Source organism: Centroberyx gerrardi, chromosome 13 (genome assembly GCF_048128805.1).
Source record: "Centroberyx gerrardi isolate f3 chromosome 13, fCenGer3.hap1.cur.20231027, whole genome shotgun sequence".
Taxonomy (NCBI): domain Eukaryota; kingdom Metazoa; phylum Chordata; class Actinopteri; order Beryciformes; family Berycidae; genus Centroberyx; species Centroberyx gerrardi.
This window is the reverse complement of record NC_136009.1, coordinates 9,896,430-9,916,098: the sequence shown is the minus strand read 5'-3', so window position 1 is coordinate 9,916,098 and position 19,669 is coordinate 9,896,430. Positions and strand designations below refer to the sequence as shown.

Below are 19,669 nucleotides of genomic sequence, written 5' to 3'. Positions count from 1 at the left end.
CTCTCTTTCTGCACCTCTCTCTGTCTCTCTCTCTGTCCGTCTGTCTGTCTGTCTCTCTCTCTCTCTCTCTCTCTCTCTCTCTCTCTCTCTCTCTCTCTCTCTCTCTCTCTCTCTCTCTCTCTGTCTCCCCCGCTTCCCCAGTCGGTCCGACCCTCGCTTGGCTCGGGGCAATGCGCGGCTAGATGACTTCACTACATCAACAAGCACCGCGGTATCCTGGACTAATATAGCAGCGCCACATCTCCCCCCCTCCCCTCTCTCTCTCCATTCGCTGATCCCGAGTCCCTCCGTCTAAAGGCACCATGGGAAACCGTGGCATGGAGGACCTGATCCCGCTGGTCAACAAGCTGCAGGACGCCTTCAGCTCCATCGGGCAGGCCTGCAACCTCGACCTGCCGCAGATCGCGGTGGTCGGCGGCCAGAGCGCAGGGAAAAGCTCCGTGCTGGAGAACTTTGTAGGCAGGTAAAATTGACCAACAGAAATAGGATAATCCCTCGTCCCGTTAACCTTGAGGATGACATAAGAGGCCTACCGGGCCAATCTCTGCGGGCAGAGTTCACACCATCTCTCCCCAGCCTTCAGTCACTGCTGTGCAGCTGCGGTACAGACCACAGAGTGATGGGCAGAGACCTTCAGTTTGATAGCCCCGTTCTGTTCCTCTCCACCAGAGCCTGGTCATCACCATTTTATTTTTAACACACACTCCTGTCTTATGCTATAGGCGGGGGAGGCAGTATTTGGGTTACAGCAACACCAGTGGGATTTCAGCCCAATCAGCACCAACTCCAGGCAGGCTCTTTCACATGCAGCCCCAGAAATATCCCTTTCTTTACAGCGACCAGCAATCCTTTCAAATGGCATCAGTGTGTGCCGTTAATAAGGGATGCTGTTATGTTGTCTGTGGTGTAAAACACACAACGCACAGTCAGTTTGACGTGCATGTAGCCTGTTTTTAAGCTACATCATCCTACATTTATTTTGCAGTGCCTACTCCCACTGCTAAAAAATGGAACGGCCGATGAATATTCAACATCTCTCCCAGGGTTTTGGTCACTCCAAACAAATAAATAATGAGCAGTTGCAGAAAAATGCCTGTATTTTCAACATAAGTAGGCTATCGAGGTCAGAGCCATTCACAAACCTCAACAGACATTGGAATTGATGCTGGCAATAGGATGAGAATCAGCTATGTGATCCGATTGCCAGCATGAATTCCAATGTCTGTTCAAGTTTGGAAATAGGATCAGAATCAGGTCCCACAACCAAAATTATCCTTAGAGAGCTAACACTATATGTTGTAGTTGTGAAACACAGGGTTTGGAGTCTGCTACAAGAATCTCACACTGCTGCAACAATAATGTGGTCTCCAATTGCTCATTTCTGTGATATAATTGGGTGTAACAAATTGAAGCGAGTCATCTCCTTAGATTGAGGACCTTTTAATTGAGGGGTTATTACGGTTTCCTTATAATTCCCCATAGTAAACGTACTTCTCTAGCAGTAGAAACTAGCGCTAATCACTTAATTTCAGAATTTATTGCAAAATTGACTCTCTAATTTGGTTCAATTATTGTGACATTGGTCCTTGTGACATTACTTTTGCTGCTGAGTGTGTGCGTGTGCCAGCTGATTAGTGACAAATAAATGCTTGTAAAAAGACACACTCATGCCATAAGTTAGATTCTCTGTAGTGTGACCAGCCAGTGCATGGGTGCGCTTGACATCCATCTATAGTTCCAGATGGATGCACAGACTTTGTCCTGTTCTAGCCATCCTTGAGAGCTGTGATGCTGAGTAATGGCCCATCTGTCCAGAGCTGGGCCCCACAGCGCTGAATGGACAAGATGTGGACTCCTTTTTTTTTCTTTGTAACTAAACCTACTTCAGGGAGATCCGAGGGGTCGATATGTGTTAATAAGGTTTCTCACAACAGGTCTTTAGCATGGGAGTTAGTTGTGATGGCGGTCAGGTGGCACACACACACACACACACACACACACACACACACACAGTGGATGTGGACTCTTTAAATAGTGAAGTCATCGTTTTTAAATGAGAGAGCTCCTCTACCTGCCAGCGATGCAGCTCTTCATTTTGACCTGTTGTTTATCAGGTCAGACTTCCCTGTACATTTATTAAGAGGCACTCTGTTGTTGCAGCAGCAGCAGCTAAAAGCTACGGGAGTTGTTGTGTTTTAAAATAGCTCCCGTTCCTCTCTAGACTGTATTGGATCGACTTTAGAGCCTTAAACCACACCTATGAATGACATTGAAGGTCCTACACTATGAAGTACAGTTGGCATGCCATCATATGTAGTGTGATTAATAATTCAAAGCAACTTGCCCTTCAAGAGTTCAAAGAAAGAAGCCTGAAGAAGACGATATCATTATGCCACCTACAGCCACACCCACACTCTTTATTCAGCATTTACATTGGCTGTTTCTGTACTATGAGTTTTGATTGGCTGTCTTTCCTCAGGGACTTTCTGCCCCGCGGATCTGGTATTGTCACCCGTAGGCCCCTGGTTCTGCAGCTTATCAGTGCCAATGCAGGTGGGCGCACACACACTTACACACCCACACCCACCCACACACACACAGACACAACCAATCCCCCCCCCTCTTTCCTTTGCAAATGGCACTGTTTTTTGCTGGCTTTGTTTTCCTTTCATACTGGCGTTATTTTCCTCTGAGACACTCGCAGCACCCACAATCTCTCTCCCACACACCAGTAATCTCAGTTATATATTCTTCATTTGCATCTTCTCAGAATGGGCTGAATTCCTACACTGCAAAGGGAAGAAGTTCACAGAATTCGACGAGGTTCGCCAGGAGATCGAGTCGGAGACCGACCGCATCACGGGGGCCAACAAAGGCATTTCCCCCGTCCCCATCAACCTGCGGGTGTACTCCCCACACGGTGCGAAGCCCCAACTCAACTTCCTTCCTCTCACTGTCATGCAACAGCACACAATAACACATTAGAGTCAAAATAGACCATGACAGGCTGTGAGTCATCGCATTCTTGTTCTTTCCATGAATAGCTGGCGGTGCATATTTTTAAAAACTGGGTCATTGTCAAAAAAAGAATATGGTTTTGGAATGAATTTGGCTAAATCACGACACATGAATGAATCCCCATGATGAGGAGTGAAGAGGAGGCTAGTCTGCGTGGAAGCTAAACAGATACTGTATAGGCTCCATTTTAATGTGACTGAATTTCAGCATTCAGATGTGTTATATTGATGTCCTTGGATGGTTTGCTCTCTAACAGTGAGCATCCTCTGTCGCCAGAGATAAGAAATGAAATGAACTTGAAATGAGAGAGACTTTGTTCAACCCACCTAATGTGTGATGCTGCGCCACTTGTGCTGCTCCATTCAGACTGAATCAGAAACTGTGAGCAAGTTGACTATATCCAGGTGTGCTGCAAGAACCCATAGTGATGATGTTGGAATAAGACTATATTTTCTGGTTCAAAACTAGATAGCAAACGCAAAGTTCACATGAACATTACGTCGTTTTAGCAATACAGAGCAAACATCTAGGACATCAGAATAACATATTTGAATGCTGAAATAGAGTTACATTAAAATGAAAGCCACTCTCCCATTAATTGCCAGTGGTAAATGTGGTTTTGTGAGGGAGTTGATCATGCTGATGACTACTGATGGAGCTGACATATAGGCTAAATACTATGGTAAATAGTATGGAATACATGCTGTATTCCTGTATATTTTTTTTGTAGATGTGTGGATAAATCTTGTAATTTTTTTTTAAATGAATTGTGTTCCTCTGACTGTGCAGTGTTGAACCTGACTCTCATCGATCTGCCGGGGATCACCAAGGTGCCGGTCGGGGACCAGCCTGTGGACATCGAGCAGCAGATCAGGGACATGATCATGCAGTTCATCTCCAGGGAGAGCTGCTTGATCCTGGCCGTCACACCGGCCAACACCGACCTGGCCAACTCCGACGCCCTTAAACTGGCAAAGGAGGTCGACCCCCAGGGTGAGGCAGGGAAATGCGGAGGGGGAAATTGTTTGAACTAGGTAGGAGGGAATTAGAAGGAGGAATTGAGGGAAAGAAAGTGAGGAAAAGGGGTGGAAGGGAGGAAAGGAAGAGCACAACATAGGAGAAACGGGAGGGGAAAGGAGAGGATACAAAAGGGAGGAATAGGAGGCAGAAAAGAGACATGGAAGAGGAGGAAAGGAGGGAAAGAGGGGATGAAGAGGAGTAAGACATGGGATGGCATAGAGGAAGGAAGATGTAGAAAGGTGTGGAGGTTAGGAAATAGGAGGAGTGGGCGCAAGTGGAGGAGAAGGAAAAGGATTTTGAATATTTAATGTATGATGAAATGAGACAGATGTGTCTCTGGGAATGGTTTCTCCAAGTGCAAAGGCGGCATCATTCTGTACTCTAATACATTGTCACTTGTATTCCAATAGAAAACTTGCAAAAAGTATTCCTAGATTTCCATCATGCTCCTCCTGACCCTTTGACCTTTTGACCCCTCACCAGGTCTGAGGACTATTGGTGTCATCACCAAGCTGGATTTGATGGACGAAGGCACGGATGCCCGAGATATCCTGGAGAACAAGCTGCTGCCACTGCGACGAGGTGTGTGTGTGTGTGTGTTATCGTGAGCTATGCGAGCCAGATTCACGCTGTCACTTCCTATTTCTCGATGTCAGTCTCTTTTAACCCCTTGCACTCCGATTTCCCCTTAAATTTCCCATTAAGTACCTTCAAAGTTAGAAAAACAGTTTTTCCATACTGTACAACAGTAACACATACATGTATCTGCTTGTTCCAGTGCTTCATTGAAGCTATAGCGTGCTCATATTCAGTGATATATTCAAACCAGAGACAGAAGTTTTTTTTTATGGCTCCATTACATCAAATGAAAGAAATCTAGATGTATTGTGCATCATTTTTTACACATTCTCCTGTAATTCAGCCTGACATATTTGGTATCTTTGGAAACCTTGGGATCTTCACTAGAATTTAAAATAAAGTTCTGTGGGTTTGAACAAAGCTTGGCTGAGCAACATGCTTTTATAATGGTGGTGCGAACAGACACATTCACACTCTCTTCCTGTGTTTCTCTAAATCGCAATATGCAATAACTGACTCTACCCATCTTTGATCCTCCATCTGATTTGCACCTCCACTCCTTTCGTTTCTGTTTATCTTGCTCCCTGCCTTTCAGTCCTCTGTCCCCCAGGATTATCATCCGTTATTTCTCTCAATTTGCCTCTCTGTTCATTCATCCCCAGGTTATATCGGGGTGGTGAATCGCAGTCAAAAGGACATTGACGGGAAGAAAGATATCAAGATGGCCCTGGAGGCCGAGCGGAAGTTCTTCTTGTCCCACCCTTCATACAGGCACATGGCTGAAAAAATGGGCACCCCCCGCCTGCAGAAAGTGCTCAACCAGGTGATCCCAGATTTATTCCCAGTGCTTTTCCCAAGCGCACTCTACATAATTAATAAGAGTGTGGCCCATTTTATTCGCTTCCATTGTGCGGCGCGCCCACCTGGGTGATGCAAGTAGATGGAAAACTCATCAGCTCTTTAAAGTTCAACTTAATAATTTAATATAGCGTGTCACTCAGTCAGGCATTCCACAACAGTTCTACTTTTTTTTTTTTTTTTTTTAAGGATCAGTGTTGTTTCCTCTTTGATTATGAAATGATGCGCTCTACGTTTCAGTCTAGATTAGGAAACCTCTCTGTAGAGCCAAAACGCCGATAACATAATCTCCTTAGTGACGTCACATGCGATTATAATTTGTTTAATTGTGGTTGGCCGGCGTCGTGTTTCCATAGCAACTGACCAACCACATCCGGGACACGCTGCCGGCGTTCCGCAGCAAGCTGCAGTCCCAGCTGTTGGCCCTGGACAAGGAGGCCGAGGAATACCGGGGATACCGGCCTGATGACCCGTCCCGCAAGACCAAGCAGCTGCTGCAGTCAGTACCACTCGCTGTTTTGTTTTGTTTTTTTCCACAAGTGCATTTACATTGTACTTCATAGGAAAATATGCGTACTGCAGAATCAATTTACTCTGGAGAAATAAATCCTTCCATCCCCAATACCTTTTCTTTGTCTTACATTCTCAATATCAGAAGTCATTGCCGTATTTTTTGATTTTATTCTTTTTCAGGATGGTGCAGCAGTTCTCCGTGGACTTTGAGAAGAGGATTGAAGGTTCGGGAGACCAGGTGGACACCGTGGAGCTGTCCGGTGGAGCTAAAATCAACCGCATCTTCCACGAGCGTTTCCCCTTCGAGCTCGTCAAGGTGATGCACCTGCACTAACAGGCTGGAAGACCGGCCGCAGTGTCTTCTCTGTCTCTCTCTTCCTCTGGTCTCTGTTCTGCGCTCCCCCTCTCTCACCTTCAACCTGTTCCCTGTTTTCATCCTGATTCCTGTTTCTCTCATTTTTTCTCCCTGTTCTCTTTTTCCTTCATTCTCTCTCTTCTAACTTCTTCTCTCCGTCCCCCCTCAGATGGAGTGTGATGAGAAGGAGATGCGTCGAGAGATCAGCTATGCCATCAAGAACATCCATGGTATCAGGTGGGAGCTTGTTTACCAAACTATGTGTCTTTTATTTTTCATTCTCTACGTTCTCACCAGTGTTTCCCCCAGGAGACACACAGGCCATCCAGATACTGGAGGCCTACAGCTAACGCAACCAGTCCCTACTTTATGTCTGTTAGCATTATAAAGTTATTAATTCACTCCACTTTACAGTTTGTTGACAGGAGATGCAGCCAAATACATAGAAGTTGACATGGCCAACATCATGACAGGTTAACAAAAATACAAAACAGATGTTTGGATTTGGTTTGCCAGCAGTCTAAAAATACATGGTTTGGATGGGAATCTATGAGCGAGGGAGGAGTGTGTCGTTTTTTTTCTTCCATCCAGCCTCTGTGTGTTTCTATATTCATTCAGCAGCGGTAGGCCACCGCAACCAAAAAAATTGCCACCCATGCTTGAGACTGTGACATTAAAGAAACATCAAATTTTAGCCCTGATTTCTTCCAAAATCACAAACAGTTGAGTGTCCAAATTTTAGAATTACCATTTTTATCACAATAAAATATTGCAATAAGAGCAGCTTTAATGCTACAATTGGCAGTAGAACCAATACTGGGATCAAAAGCAGTGTTTGGATTTGGAACCAAAATAACACTGCTACAAAAATATTACTTATGTATTATATCTAATTATATAATACAAGAAAAGCACTGTTCCTCACCATTGTGCCTGTCTGTCTCTTTCTCCAGGACTGGGCTGTTCACTCCAGACATGGCATTTGAGGCCATTGTGAAGAAGCAGATTGTAAAGCTGAAGGAGCCCTGCATCAAGTGTGTGGACATGGTCATCCAGGAGCTGATTAACACCGTGCGCCAGTGCTCCAACAAGGTAACTCCTCCCCACCGTTTCTTGCACTGACACATAAGGAAGGATGAGACTTTTGGTGATAGATGGGTGGATGGAGGATGGGGGGGATGGGAGATGGAAGAATGACACGGACCAAAGGAGCAGAGGAAGGATGAATGCTGATGTGTTTTTTGGGTGTGTGATGTGCTTCCAGCTGGAATGCTTCCCCATGCTGCGTGAAGAAACAGAGAGAATCGTGACCTCCCATATCCGAGACAGAGAGAGTCGGGCCAAAGACCAGGTAACACCTACTGACTCCTACTGTGTAGACGAACATACAGTATATACATGAACACACACACAAAATAAGCTTCAGTCTTCTTCTTCAGATTGGAGCATCACATCCAAATCTATTCTTTTAATTTTGAGGAATTACAAACCAAATTCTCTATGTAATATATAGACTACTATAAATATAAGAATGGTTTGCACTATGTTTTGTGTATGGTTCCAGGTTCTGCTGCTGATTGATGTGCAGCTCTCCTACATCAACACTAACCACGAAGACTTCATCGGCTTCGCTAAGTAAATGTCTCCAGAGGCCATCCATTAGCTTTACTCCATGATAATGTATTTATGATGGAGCAGTAGCATGGGGTAGTGGAAATAGACTATTCATAAGGGGCTCATTTAGACATATGACTCACATATATAATTGAAGATAATCCACCTACCCCTGTCTTCTTCTGCTGTTGTTTTCCCTCTCCCTCTTTCCCCTATATCTACTATCAGTCTCTTATATTTTTCTCTTTCCCTGTCATCCTTTTATTCCTGCCGTCTCTGCGCTGTTCCCCCGCCACAGTGCGCAGCAGAGGAGCAGTCAGACTAATAAGAGCCAGAGTTCGGCAGGAAATCAGGTGAGCGTTTGTCATGTCTTGTGTGTCACACACAAACAGCGGAGCGCAAGGTCAAGGGAGTGTGCTGCACACCCACACAGTGGGAGGCTGGCTACTGCAGAGAAAACACAAAGAGAGAAAGAGACACCGAAGTGAAAGGGATATGAGCCAAGATGTTCTCTTTCATTCATGTAAATCCTTTGCACAGCACACATTATACCGTAGGTACATTTTAGCCTGCACCCTCTGTGTTTTTTATTATTATTCATTCCTATTTTAGCCATGCATGCTGTGTTATAGTATATTATGTTTGATTTGGGGCACCATTTGTGTACAGTCGTTTGTTTGCTTCTTGGTGTGTGGTGGTATGATTTGATCCTAGCAAAAAAAAGAAAAGAAAAATCAAACCGGGTGCTATAACTTTATACCACCATCATCACTGGTGTTGTTGTTGAGACATCTCCCTTTGTTTGAACCCCTCCTGTGTCATCAAGGTGCCACTTTGCATTTCATCCCCATCCCTTAGTGAGAATCTCAGCTGCCCTCTTATGGGTGTCTGTTGGTGAGTATCACTCATTGTGGGTTATGGTTTGCAATGTCATTTCTGCCTGCAGTAACACTTCTGCCCATTGTGTGGTGCTCTCCAGCACCGCTTTCTAGGAACGTCTCTCTTTTTTTTGGTCACATCACACGGAGTGGGGCAATCTCGTTTTTCCTAACCGCTAAAGAACTGCTAACTGCTAAAGAATGGCATTTGGCTGTATAGGCTACTGTTTGGCAGAGAAATTTGCTGCCAGAGATGTTGCACCAGAAAAGTTGCCTTGCGTTTTCTAGTGCCACCAGGTGTCTAAATCCCCCCCGTTCCTTCCTGTTGCAGGCCTCCTCTCCTCCCGCCTCAGGCCTGATTGTAAGAGTTTACTCTCTAACAGTTTACTCTCTAACACCCCCCCACGGCCCGCAGACTACAAGGAGTTGCCAGCTAGATTTAGATATAAATTAGATAAGTAAAAAAAAAAAACATGCTTTAACCCTGTGTAACCCAGATTTGATAATTTGAAATGAAAATGATCACATCAAGGACTCATAGGGTTAAATATAAGATTCCTGTCACAGTTCCAGCCACAAAACAGCTCTCTCATTTGTGCTTAGGCCCAAAAGGCTTTATAATGATTTGGGTAACCTCCTCAGTGAGTCTTAGGCTGTCCAAGACTGACACTCAGCTAACCTTATTATCACTTGGCGCTATGCCCACTGGCTTGTTTATGTGGGGCTTGTAGGGTTAAAACACCTAACACTGTAGATACTTAGCACACACATGCCTTATTGTGTGCTTGAAGCACTTAACACAATGGTCACTTAACAAGCTAACACAGCCCTTTGTTTGTGGCATTGTGAACACAGTGCCTTGAATGAGACTGCACTGAAACACTGTCACAAGTTCGGGTCTGAATGACTCACCAAGACACACACATTTACACACCTAACCTGGCGTCCCCACATTTCATTGCATTGTATGCATTGATGGTTTGCACAGATTGATTTGGGTGAGTTTTACCCACAAGATGTTGTACGGTTTCGTCGTTGTATACTGGAAGTGGGTGAATTGTTTCTATGAATTATGGGATGAGGAGTTCCTGTCGTTGCCCTCTTGTTTTCCTATTTTTTTTGTTTTGACACTACAGCCATACCTGACCTTTGACCTTACCCTCCCTGCAGGTCATCCGCAAAGGCTGGCTGACCATCAACAACATCAGCATCATCAAGGGTGGAGCCAAGGAGTACTGGTTTGTGCTGACCGCTGAGAGCCTCTCCTGGTTCAAGGATGATGAGGTGAGTTTAGTCCTGCTACAGCTAAGACCACTGGATGGATTCTGATATTTTGATGTAGTGCAGAATGGAACCAGCTTCATACATACTATAGAGGAATAATGTACCATAGTGATTTGATCCTTTGGTTGATGGACTCTTTGGCCCAACATGGCTCTGCTGGTTTTCTCATCCTGGTCTTTTTTTTAAGAGGAGAGACAAGTTGTCCATCTTAAAGCAGATTTTTATTATTTGGATTATCATCATCAGTTATCATCATCTCAGATATGGCAATGGTGACCCTGTGTTGGTAGGATGCAGTATGTGGTCCATCCTGCTGGCTTGGCAGGCTGATGTCTATCTGCCTGTCTGTGCCTGCTGTACAGGTTGGAGGATATTCTGCACAGCAAGTGTAGACAGGCAGACACACTGCAACTCCCTCAGCCAGTCGCTGTTCTTGCTGGTTTGTTTAACAGACCTTGTTTAGTACATAAAATACAGAAGTATAGTACATTTTTTATGAAAAAGACAGATTGATAGAGACAATAGTGTCCTCTCCAGCCTCCAATATAAAACACATTTTTCCCCGTGGCAGCTGTGATTGATGATTCCAATTTAAACTGTTGGATGGCAGCCGGTCAGTTGGTAACATTACTCATTGCATATGTGACAGGACAATTTACAGTTTGTGAGCATATAGTCTTTGATTAAGCGTCGATCATCATCGTGATAGAGCAGTTTACTGGATGGAGGACGTAGATGATTCAGACCTAGTCCTGTCATTCACTCTTTCTTTCCATTCATTCCCTTTGTCTTGTAGTTTCCCCCTTTTGTCTGTGTTTCTTCTCTCTCCACCTCTTTCCACTGGGAGTTAAGGCATTTGCTTCTTTTTTTGCAAATTTGGAACGGTCCCAATTCCAACCAAATGTTCACTCACAGACACAGAAATAAATGAAAGCATACTCAGCTCAGACAGCACATGGACTGCACTGCGTTGGGTTTACAGATTGTTATTTGATACGTTAGTGTGGTGATGTAGGAAATTATAGACTCCATTGCCTTCGCCTTGTATATTTCTGTTTTACACTCCTTGAACTTTCTATAGTCAAAGGCACACATGCACACACACACACACACACACACACACACACACACACACACACATACATATGTACACACACACACACACACACACACACACACACACACACACACACACCTCCTCCCTCTCTTGGTGTGGTTGGCAGTTACTTTGGAACTGCGCACATTCTTGGCAGGAAAATCACAAGTTTTTAATCCAAACATCAGCCTCCAATGTTTTAGTGGGGAGAAACCCCTCTATTAAATATCAATATCCCCCCCTTTCTGTTTCTGAACTTTTCAGCTTCATAACCAATTACTACTTCATGACCAACTCCATTCCATCCATTCACTGTTTAATACCTATACTGTCCGTTATATTCCACATACTTCTAAAGAGATAATAACACCCAAAAAACACTTCTAAGTTAAGACGTTTTACGTCCATTCTCTCACTTTTCATAATTCTTACAAACACAAACAGACTCATAACGATCTGACCTCTTAAATTGACTCTATAGTCAAAGTAAAACAACTTCAGTCTATATCCCTTGTGCACTGGGGGCTTTAGCTGAGGTATTTATTGCACCATCTGCAAAATACTTTTCTTACCAGCCTTTTGCAGTCATTTGACACCACAGCCATCTAGCATACATCAGTGTCCTTTGTATTAAATCTACCAGGTCTGCTTTGGCCACCCACCTAAATAACTTCACTGGAGGTGTCTGACTGTATTTTCAAACTCCACTTGATTGATTGGCCCCCGTTCCTTTGGCCTGTGTTTGATTCTTTGCAGCCACAGTGGCTCCTCCCACTCCGGTGGACCACATCTTCATCAGAGCACCAGGCTAGCAGCCTGCACACTTACTCATTCAGCTCTTATACAATCAATTTTGTGAGCTTACTATTTTATGAGGCCGTTACACATTTTTTGGCCTTACATTTAAATCTTTCCAGCATTGTGGCTCGAGATTTAGATCTTTACACAGCTTAATTTTCACAGCAATTTGTCAAAATCTACAGTTAGTGTAGAAAATCTGTGATATATGTTTATTCCACAAAAAAAAAAGTGAAAAGGAAGTAAGAGGGTGTTAAAATGCACTTAGGACAAAATACAGACGAAGAGCATGGATGCCTATCAGTACACATGGAATCAAATAAAACAAAAAGACACAAATACAAACAACAGAGGCCGAAGAGTAAGGAACAGATGAAAAAAAAACACATCTTTGAAACCTGGAATGCCCACACAGCGGGCCCACAGAGAGACAGACAGACAGAGAGAGAGAGAGAGAGAGACAGAGAGACAGACTGACAGAAGAGGGTCCGTGCCCAGTCTAACCAATGTGCAGACTACTGTACACCAGTATGACAATGAACAGGTAGTCTGAACACTGGGTGGACGGAGCCGGAGTCAGAGCCAGGCCTTGCGGTGTCTCTGCCGTCCCAGATGCTCGCAGCTCTGCCGTCTTGTGCCCTCCCTTCGCCCTCTCTCTCCATTTTGGCACCAAAGGAGTCGGGATCCCGTCTACGGAGCCCCCCAAAAAAACGGCGATTCGGGGGCCCCCCAGGTCCGCGTCGCCGCCTTCCCCCCTTTTTTTTTTTGGTGTACGTCGTGCCGGCCCGTTTGTTTGTTTGGGTTGATCTTTTTCGCCTCTCGGTCCCCTCGCGGTCCATTTTGGTCACGCCGGCCATGTAGAGTATCCAGCCTTGACGTGGCACATTCGCTCAGACGACTGGGACAGACTGGCTGCACGTTCAGGGAGGGGATATTACAAAAAAGAGGGAAAGAGAGAGAGAGAGAAGGAGGGGGGGGGAGTGAGTGAGTGAGAGAGAGAGGGAGAGAAAGAGAGGGGAAGAGGGAGGGACCCGTGTGACCATATATGGGCCGTAGTGACCCCTTGGGGAATACAACGCAGAAAGGGTCTGCAGCGCTTTTTCTTGGCCCTATCTTCTTCTTCTCTCCTCAGCCCTTTAATTCTTACCTGCCACCCTCTACCGTCTCTGTCCCGGGACGGCGGACCAGACGCGGGCTTTTCTCTCGCAAATCTCATCGGAAATCCACTTCTTGTTCCTTCTCCTCGGCCCTCTCCTTTCTTCAGCCCGGGCCGTCCCTCCAACTTCTCCGCTCTCTCCCTCCTTCCTTGGTTCTCTGTGTGCTGCTAAGCACTACCAGATGTTGAGTTTTAACGCCAGGCTGTCATTTAATCTCTCTCTCTCTCTCCCTCTCTCCCCCTCTCTCTCTCTCTTCAAAAAAAAAAAAAAGAAAAAATCAGGCAGGAAGTGGGCCCCTCTGGAATGGAAAGAAAAAATATTGAAGAAATATAGAGGGGGAGGGATAAAAGAAAGAGACGGAGGGAGCGAGGGAAGAAGGAGGCTATAGGATGGAGGGTAAACCGAATAGTGGTAGCGCTCCTTCTCCTCTTGAACCCCTTGAACTTACCCTCAGCATCTGTCCCAGGCCCTCTCAGGATCTCGCTCAGGCTTCCACCGCGGAAGACGAACGTTTGTGCGTTTCTCTGGCCTCCTCCGGTGCTTTTCCCCCTCTCTCTCTCTCTCTCTCTCTCTCTCTCTCTCTCTCTCTCTCTCCACCGTAGCCAGAGAGTTTCCTCAGCCTTCAGCTCCCTCTCCGGTTTAAAAAACGCACCGTGAAGAACGACTGCGTCTTGACCCACACTGTAATGACTTCCACATGTGCTCTCTCTCTCTCTCTCTCTCTCTCTCTTCTCTCTTTTTCTCTCTCTGTTTCTTTCTTTCCTCCGCTTCCCCCCTTCTCCACCCACTCCCCCCCCCCTCGTTTCTCCCCCATTCCTCCTCCCTCCTGTCACCCCCCCCCCACCCCCCTCTCTGTTCCCTTTCTTTCTCTCTACCCCTCTTTCCTCTCCCCTCCCCTCCTCCCCTATCTTACCCCCTTCTCTTCCTCTTTTAAAACCCCCTCTCACCTTTCTCTATCACCGACACTTGTTTTTTTGCGGCCGGTATCTTGGTGCAAAAAAACAAACCAACACCAAAGACAGCAGATTGTGTGTATCAGAGTTGTAAAAAACGCTCATTATCCATTCCTTCTGTTTTCCTTGTTCGCAGGAGAAGGAGAAGAAGTACATGCTCCCCCTGGACAACCTGAAGGTCCGCGACGTCGAGAAGAGCTTCATGTCCAGCAAGCACATATTCTCTATTTTCAATACAGAGTCAAGGTCAGTGGAGAGGCCGCACAATGCCCCCGTTTTCATTTTCTACTTTCCATTGGAGCACTTAATGGTTTTGCCGCTCATGTAGCTGCCAATAAAACACAGCTCTTGATAGCAATCACACACGGTAGAGGGAGGCAGAGAGTTCAAGGCCTGTGTGCTGGCGGAGCGGTGGAAATATGTTTTGGGTTATGCATGTATGCATCCAGGCAAGCTTCCACAGAAGGGCAGTATTTCCATACATGTACTGTATGACATTCCTTTTGTGAGTAATTTCTATTGTGTCTAAGAATCAGAACGCAGTTTGTAACAAGATACTTGAGGACAGCACTCAGAATCGTAAAATACCAAAATATGCAGATTTTTTGGAGAGCAATTAGCATTTGGAAAACCTAAAAAAAATCTTGTAGAGTTACTTGAACATCTTAATGCTGTAATAGTAGGCAGATGAGGATATTCAGTGGGGAAAACAAGCAACCGATTACCCTGATAGGACTGCATCATAAGGCTGTGGACCTGTGGAAGATGTACAGTATTAGGCTTGAAGTTAGTTGGTACAGGATGTTCTGTTCAAGGGAAACAATCTATTCTCTACTGTACATTCAATTGAAGGTATGTACAGTATGTCATAGAATACGATGCTCTGGTCTGCAGCCATTCAAATCAGCCGCTCAAAACCTAAAAAATGAGGCTAAATAACAACATATCCCATAGGAAAGGACTGGCATGCTCTTTTGTCAAACCCCCTTTTTTTTTTAAAACTATGAGCAATATCAGCTGGATTCTGTTAAATCATCAAATCATTCAAAGATGTATTTTCATTATTTATTTAATTAAATGCATGCCTCCTCGCCAGTATCTTGCAGTTTATTATGACACATTTGTTGTATCTGTAATTTGAACCAAGATCAGCTCATTGGTGATTCCCACCCATGCTTCATTGTGACCTGGAAGCAGAGTAACATCTTCTTCTCCTCCTGTGTTGTGGCGGTCAGGAATGTGTACAAGGACAATCGCACCCTGGAGTTGGCCTGTGACTCTCAGGACGATGTGGACAGCTGGAAGTCCTCTCTCCTGCGTGCTGGGGTCTACCCCGAGAAGACCACCACGGTTAGCCCATTGATCGATTGATTGATTAATTCATCTGTTTGTTCAGTGCATGTGTGGCAGTTTCTCAGCCTTGGTTAACCCATAAAGTTGTATTCTATCTCTTCTACTCTGTCTAATCCTAAAATATCATCATTTATTTGTTTATCCTATTTCACTTGTCACGTTATCTCTCATTTACTATATTACTTGTTTTTCAGTTCATCAATCAATTTCACAACTATGGGGAATTCCTCTCTATTTTACAAAGCAATGATGGAAAGATAACACATTTTTCCTAAATTTTCTTCTAAAATCTTTACTTTACAAGGGGAAAAAAAGAATAAAAAATGCCATTGTGCATCAGATCATCAATCTCATACAATACAATACATACAATATAATCCCATGGGCTATCTAAGTCCCTCTTTCTTTTTGACTGTCTTCTCTTTTTTCCTGCAGTAATATTCCCCCTTTCTCCCCCTACAGGTGGAGAGTGAGAGCTCCACCACCTCAGAGAACTTCTCCATGGACCCTCAGCTGGAGCGTAAAGTGGAGACCATCCGTAATCTGGTGGACTCCTACATGGCCATCGTCAACAAGTGCATCCGGGACCTCATGCCCAAGACCATCATGCATCTCATGATCAACAATGTAAATAAGAAGTCCTTCATTCACAACCCTTTCAGATGATTTTCCTGCCTTGTTACTGTATTAAAGATACAACTACTGCTACTACCACTACTAATACTGCTGCTACTGCTCCTATTACTACTACTACTATTACTACTACTAATACTACTACTTATAATGTTCATAACTTTATTTTTATAGCTCATATAGGTGCTTCACAATCAAGACAAAAAAAAGACACAGAATCAAGGTTACACAAGTTAAGAAGAGGACAACTGGCAAAAACAAAGAAGCAATAGTGGAAAGAAAAATATCATTACATAAAAAGCACATCTGTAGAAATAAGTCTTGAAGTGATTTAAAAGACAGCACTGACTCTGCTTGTCTGAGCTCCTCAGGGACGACACTCCAAAATGTAGGCGCCCTGAAGCGGCACCGACACTCTCAGAGAAAAAAAAATACATTGCAGCTTTTGTCAGAAGGGCTGTGTCTTTCCTTGTTCCTTTCTTAGCAGAACTTCCTGCCAGTTGCCCTATTGTTTTATCATTTTGACTGCAACCTCGTCATTCCTGCCGTTATGCTTCATCCCCCTGCGCTGCCTCTCCCTGCCACCAGGTGAAGGACTTTATCAACGCGGAGCTGCTGGCCCAGCTGTACTCTGCGGGCGACCAGAGCGCCCTGATGGACGAGTCCCAGGAGCAGGCCCAGAGGAGGGACGAGGTGCTGAGGACCCACCACGCCCTGAAGGAGGCGCTGGCCATCATCGGAGACATCTCCACCTCCACCATCACCACCCCCCTGCCTCCGCCCGTCGACAGCTCCTGGGTGGGCGGGGCCGGTGGCCGCAGGTGAACTGGAATGGAAGCGATCACAAACACACACACGCACACACACGCACACAGTCACACTTCCCTGACTTCTGTGAGATTAGCTAGATAAGCTGTGTTCTTTCCTTCCTAAGCATTTATTCCTTACTTTATCTCCTCCCTCTCCGCAGGTCTCCCCCACCCAGCCCCACCGCCCCCAGGAGGATGTCCTCGGGCCAGCGCCCGGCTCCCCGAGGGGCCCCCCCACCCCCGAACCGCCCGGGACCCCTGGGGCCCTTCAATAACAGTGCCGACAGCCCCCAGGCTCCCAGCCGCCCTAACAGGGCCCCTCCTAGCATCCCCAGGTGAGTACAACCCTCACACACCCCACCTACTGGGAAGACAGGGAACACGCTCTTCTTATCTTTTTGTGATAGTGGTGATGTTAACAAATAGAAGCGGTTTGAGGCTTACTGTGTACAGAACAGATAATTGCAATGATATGCAATGTTATTCCCTTCGTCATCAAAAAGCTGAATTAGCTCATTATCTGGACATTCAAAATGTGAAAGAACGAAAAATCCTTACAAAACTAAGGATTAGTGATCATAATATAAATATTGAAAGAGGGAGATATAAAAAAGAACGGATGCCCAGAGATGTAGAAACAGAATTGCGCTTCCTATCAGAATGTCCAAAGTATGAAAAAAGATCATAATTGAAATTGTCTAGGATGCACTGCATATGAGTATTGTCCATAGCATTGCATAGAATCATATATATCATATGAACAATTTTTAACATAGAGTCTTTATAATTAGGAATTCCTGTATTTTAATTTAAATTTGTAATTCATATATTGCCTCTAATTCCTATATTCATTTATATTGTACCTTATTGTATCCTGTACTATTGTAATATGCTTTGGCAACAATCAATACTACTTGATCCTGCCAATAAAGCTTTTTGTTATATCAGTGTTGGCTGCTGTGTGTGAGACATGGTGTTAGTACTGTATCTTTGAAACTTGTTTGAAGACTAATTTTCTTTTCTCTTCTCTTCTCTTCTCTTCTCTTCTCTTCTCTTCTCTTCTCTTCTCTTCTCTTCCTCCCAGTCGGCGACCCCCACCGTCACCAACAAGACAAGCCCCACCATAATCATCTCACAGGGGGGTTCCTCACATCTTGTGGGCCTTGGCCTCCATTCGCCTCTCCCTCTCGCTCTCCCCACTCCATCCCCCTCTCTCTCTCTCACTCTCTCTCTTTAGCCATGGCTCTGCGATCCTGGTCTCTCCCTAGTGCAGACACCCGAGTCTTTGCCACCCCCCCCACCCCCCCTCGACCCTTGAATTCCCGCCAGGTGACGATGTCCATATATCTATGTACAGTATGGTACTTTGTCTTGTGGTGTACGTGTACGTGCGCTTGTTGCTCGCCCGTGGTCCAGGTTTGCTTAGCAGATCCACTACCCAAGTTTTCGGTCCTGGAACCTCTTTCCCCCCCAAACCCCCTCACCGCGTCAACCGCCATCCCCCACTTGCTGCTTATACATGAAAAATACGCTCAGCAGTGGTACTGCCCTACTCATTCCAAAATGCAGCATGGCACATAAGCTGCTTTTATTGCATGTGAGTGTGTGTATGTAGAGTGTGTGTGTGTGTGTGCGTGTGTGTGTGTGTATGGGGGGAGGGACTAATTTGCCTATATGTAGGCTCAGTTTGTTTTAGTATTGTATTATTTATTGTACAATGCCCCCTAAGTGTTCATTATCGGCTTGATGTTCTCTTAGGAACAGAAGTTGTATCTTAGTATGTGTGTGTGTACATGCGTATTTGTGTGTGTATGTGCGAGTAATACCGTGTATGTGCGTGTGTGTGTGTGTGTGCGAGGTGCGCGAGGACACGTGTGCATGTGCCGTCTGTCTGCACGTTTGTTGGCGTTTCAGTTGTATTTGTTTTCATGGTCAAAGCTGTTAATAATGAATCATAAACCCTTGGGGGTAATTTAATGTTGGACTTTTGTGAGTTGTTCCTGTGTTGTAGTAGCAGCCATACACACATAGCAAGGCTGAGGAGCACCTTCAGTATTCTCTATATGGAAACAGCCTCAATAATGCGTTCAACCTCGTCATAGGTGTCCACCTGTGCTGTATTCAATGGTCAAGTCGTGACCCTTGCAGCCTTAAGCTCCAATTCAGACGCTGACTGGTAAGACGGGTGGGACTGCACCTTGCCGCTTGGAAAAAAAAATAGATGAATAAACGCTAATTAATGTGGCAAAAAAACGCAAGTCCCTCTGCGAACGAGCAAAGGACAAGCATTGAGACGTTTCCATTTAGCCTTTTCCTCAGGTTCGACACATGCAACTCCATGCACATCACAAAACCAGCACTCCCCCCCCCTGCTCCGAACCCCTCTGTTCTCTGCTCCCTCTCCTGCTCTCACAACCAGTTAGGCCAGTCAGTCAGCATCTGTGTCAGAGCTTAAGGTGGTATTGTCAATGTTCAAGTGCTCTCTGTCAGTTTGTTATTGTGTACGTGGGCCTAAACTGTGTTCTGATGTATATAGGTAATGATAAGGAGGTACTGTACCTGTGGACTATAATGACCTCATCAAGGATCCTAGCGCTTTAATTGTTCTCTATGTCTCTATTCACTAAATGCTCTCTTCTCTCTAATTTAGACTGCCTTACTGGCATGAATTACAATTCTGTATTGCCAAAGCTAATTGTAGAAAGAGAAACACACACTTAAAATATCCAGCTGAAGAACAACAACGACATG

At 45.1% G+C, this 19,669-nt stretch overlaps 1 protein-coding gene across 4 annotated transcripts; it reads left to right on the top strand.

Annotated features, from left to right (window-relative positions):
- Window positions 1-302: 302 nt before the first annotated feature.
- Window positions 303-18,104, top strand: dnm3b (dynamin 3b). Of its 4 annotated transcripts, XM_071920974.2 has the most exons (21): window positions 303-463; window positions 2,480-2,553; window positions 2,771-2,920; window positions 3,808-4,011; window positions 4,522-4,620; window positions 5,280-5,440; window positions 5,832-5,974; window positions 6,169-6,304; window positions 6,513-6,580; window positions 7,297-7,435; window positions 7,608-7,694; window positions 7,908-7,978; window positions 8,256-8,310; window positions 9,167-9,196; window positions 10,006-10,119; window positions 14,260-14,369; window positions 15,359-15,473; window positions 15,939-16,103; window positions 16,698-16,930; window positions 17,080-17,253; window positions 18,003-18,104. In XM_071920974.2, exons 1-21 carry the CDS (start codon window positions 303-305, stop codon window positions 18,043-18,045), a joined length of 2,532 nt encoding a protein of 843 aa, XP_071777075.1. In that variant the 3' UTR covers window positions 18,046-18,104. The 4 variants fall into 4 exon arrangements, with proteins under 4 accessions (XP_071777075.1, XP_071777076.1, XP_078143579.1 ...); XM_071920975.2 differs by lacking the exon at window positions 9,167-9,196; XM_078287453.1 differs by lacking the exon at window positions 9,167-9,196 and having other exon boundaries at window positions 9,997-10,119.
- Window positions 18,105-19,669: the final 1,565 nt, after the last annotated feature.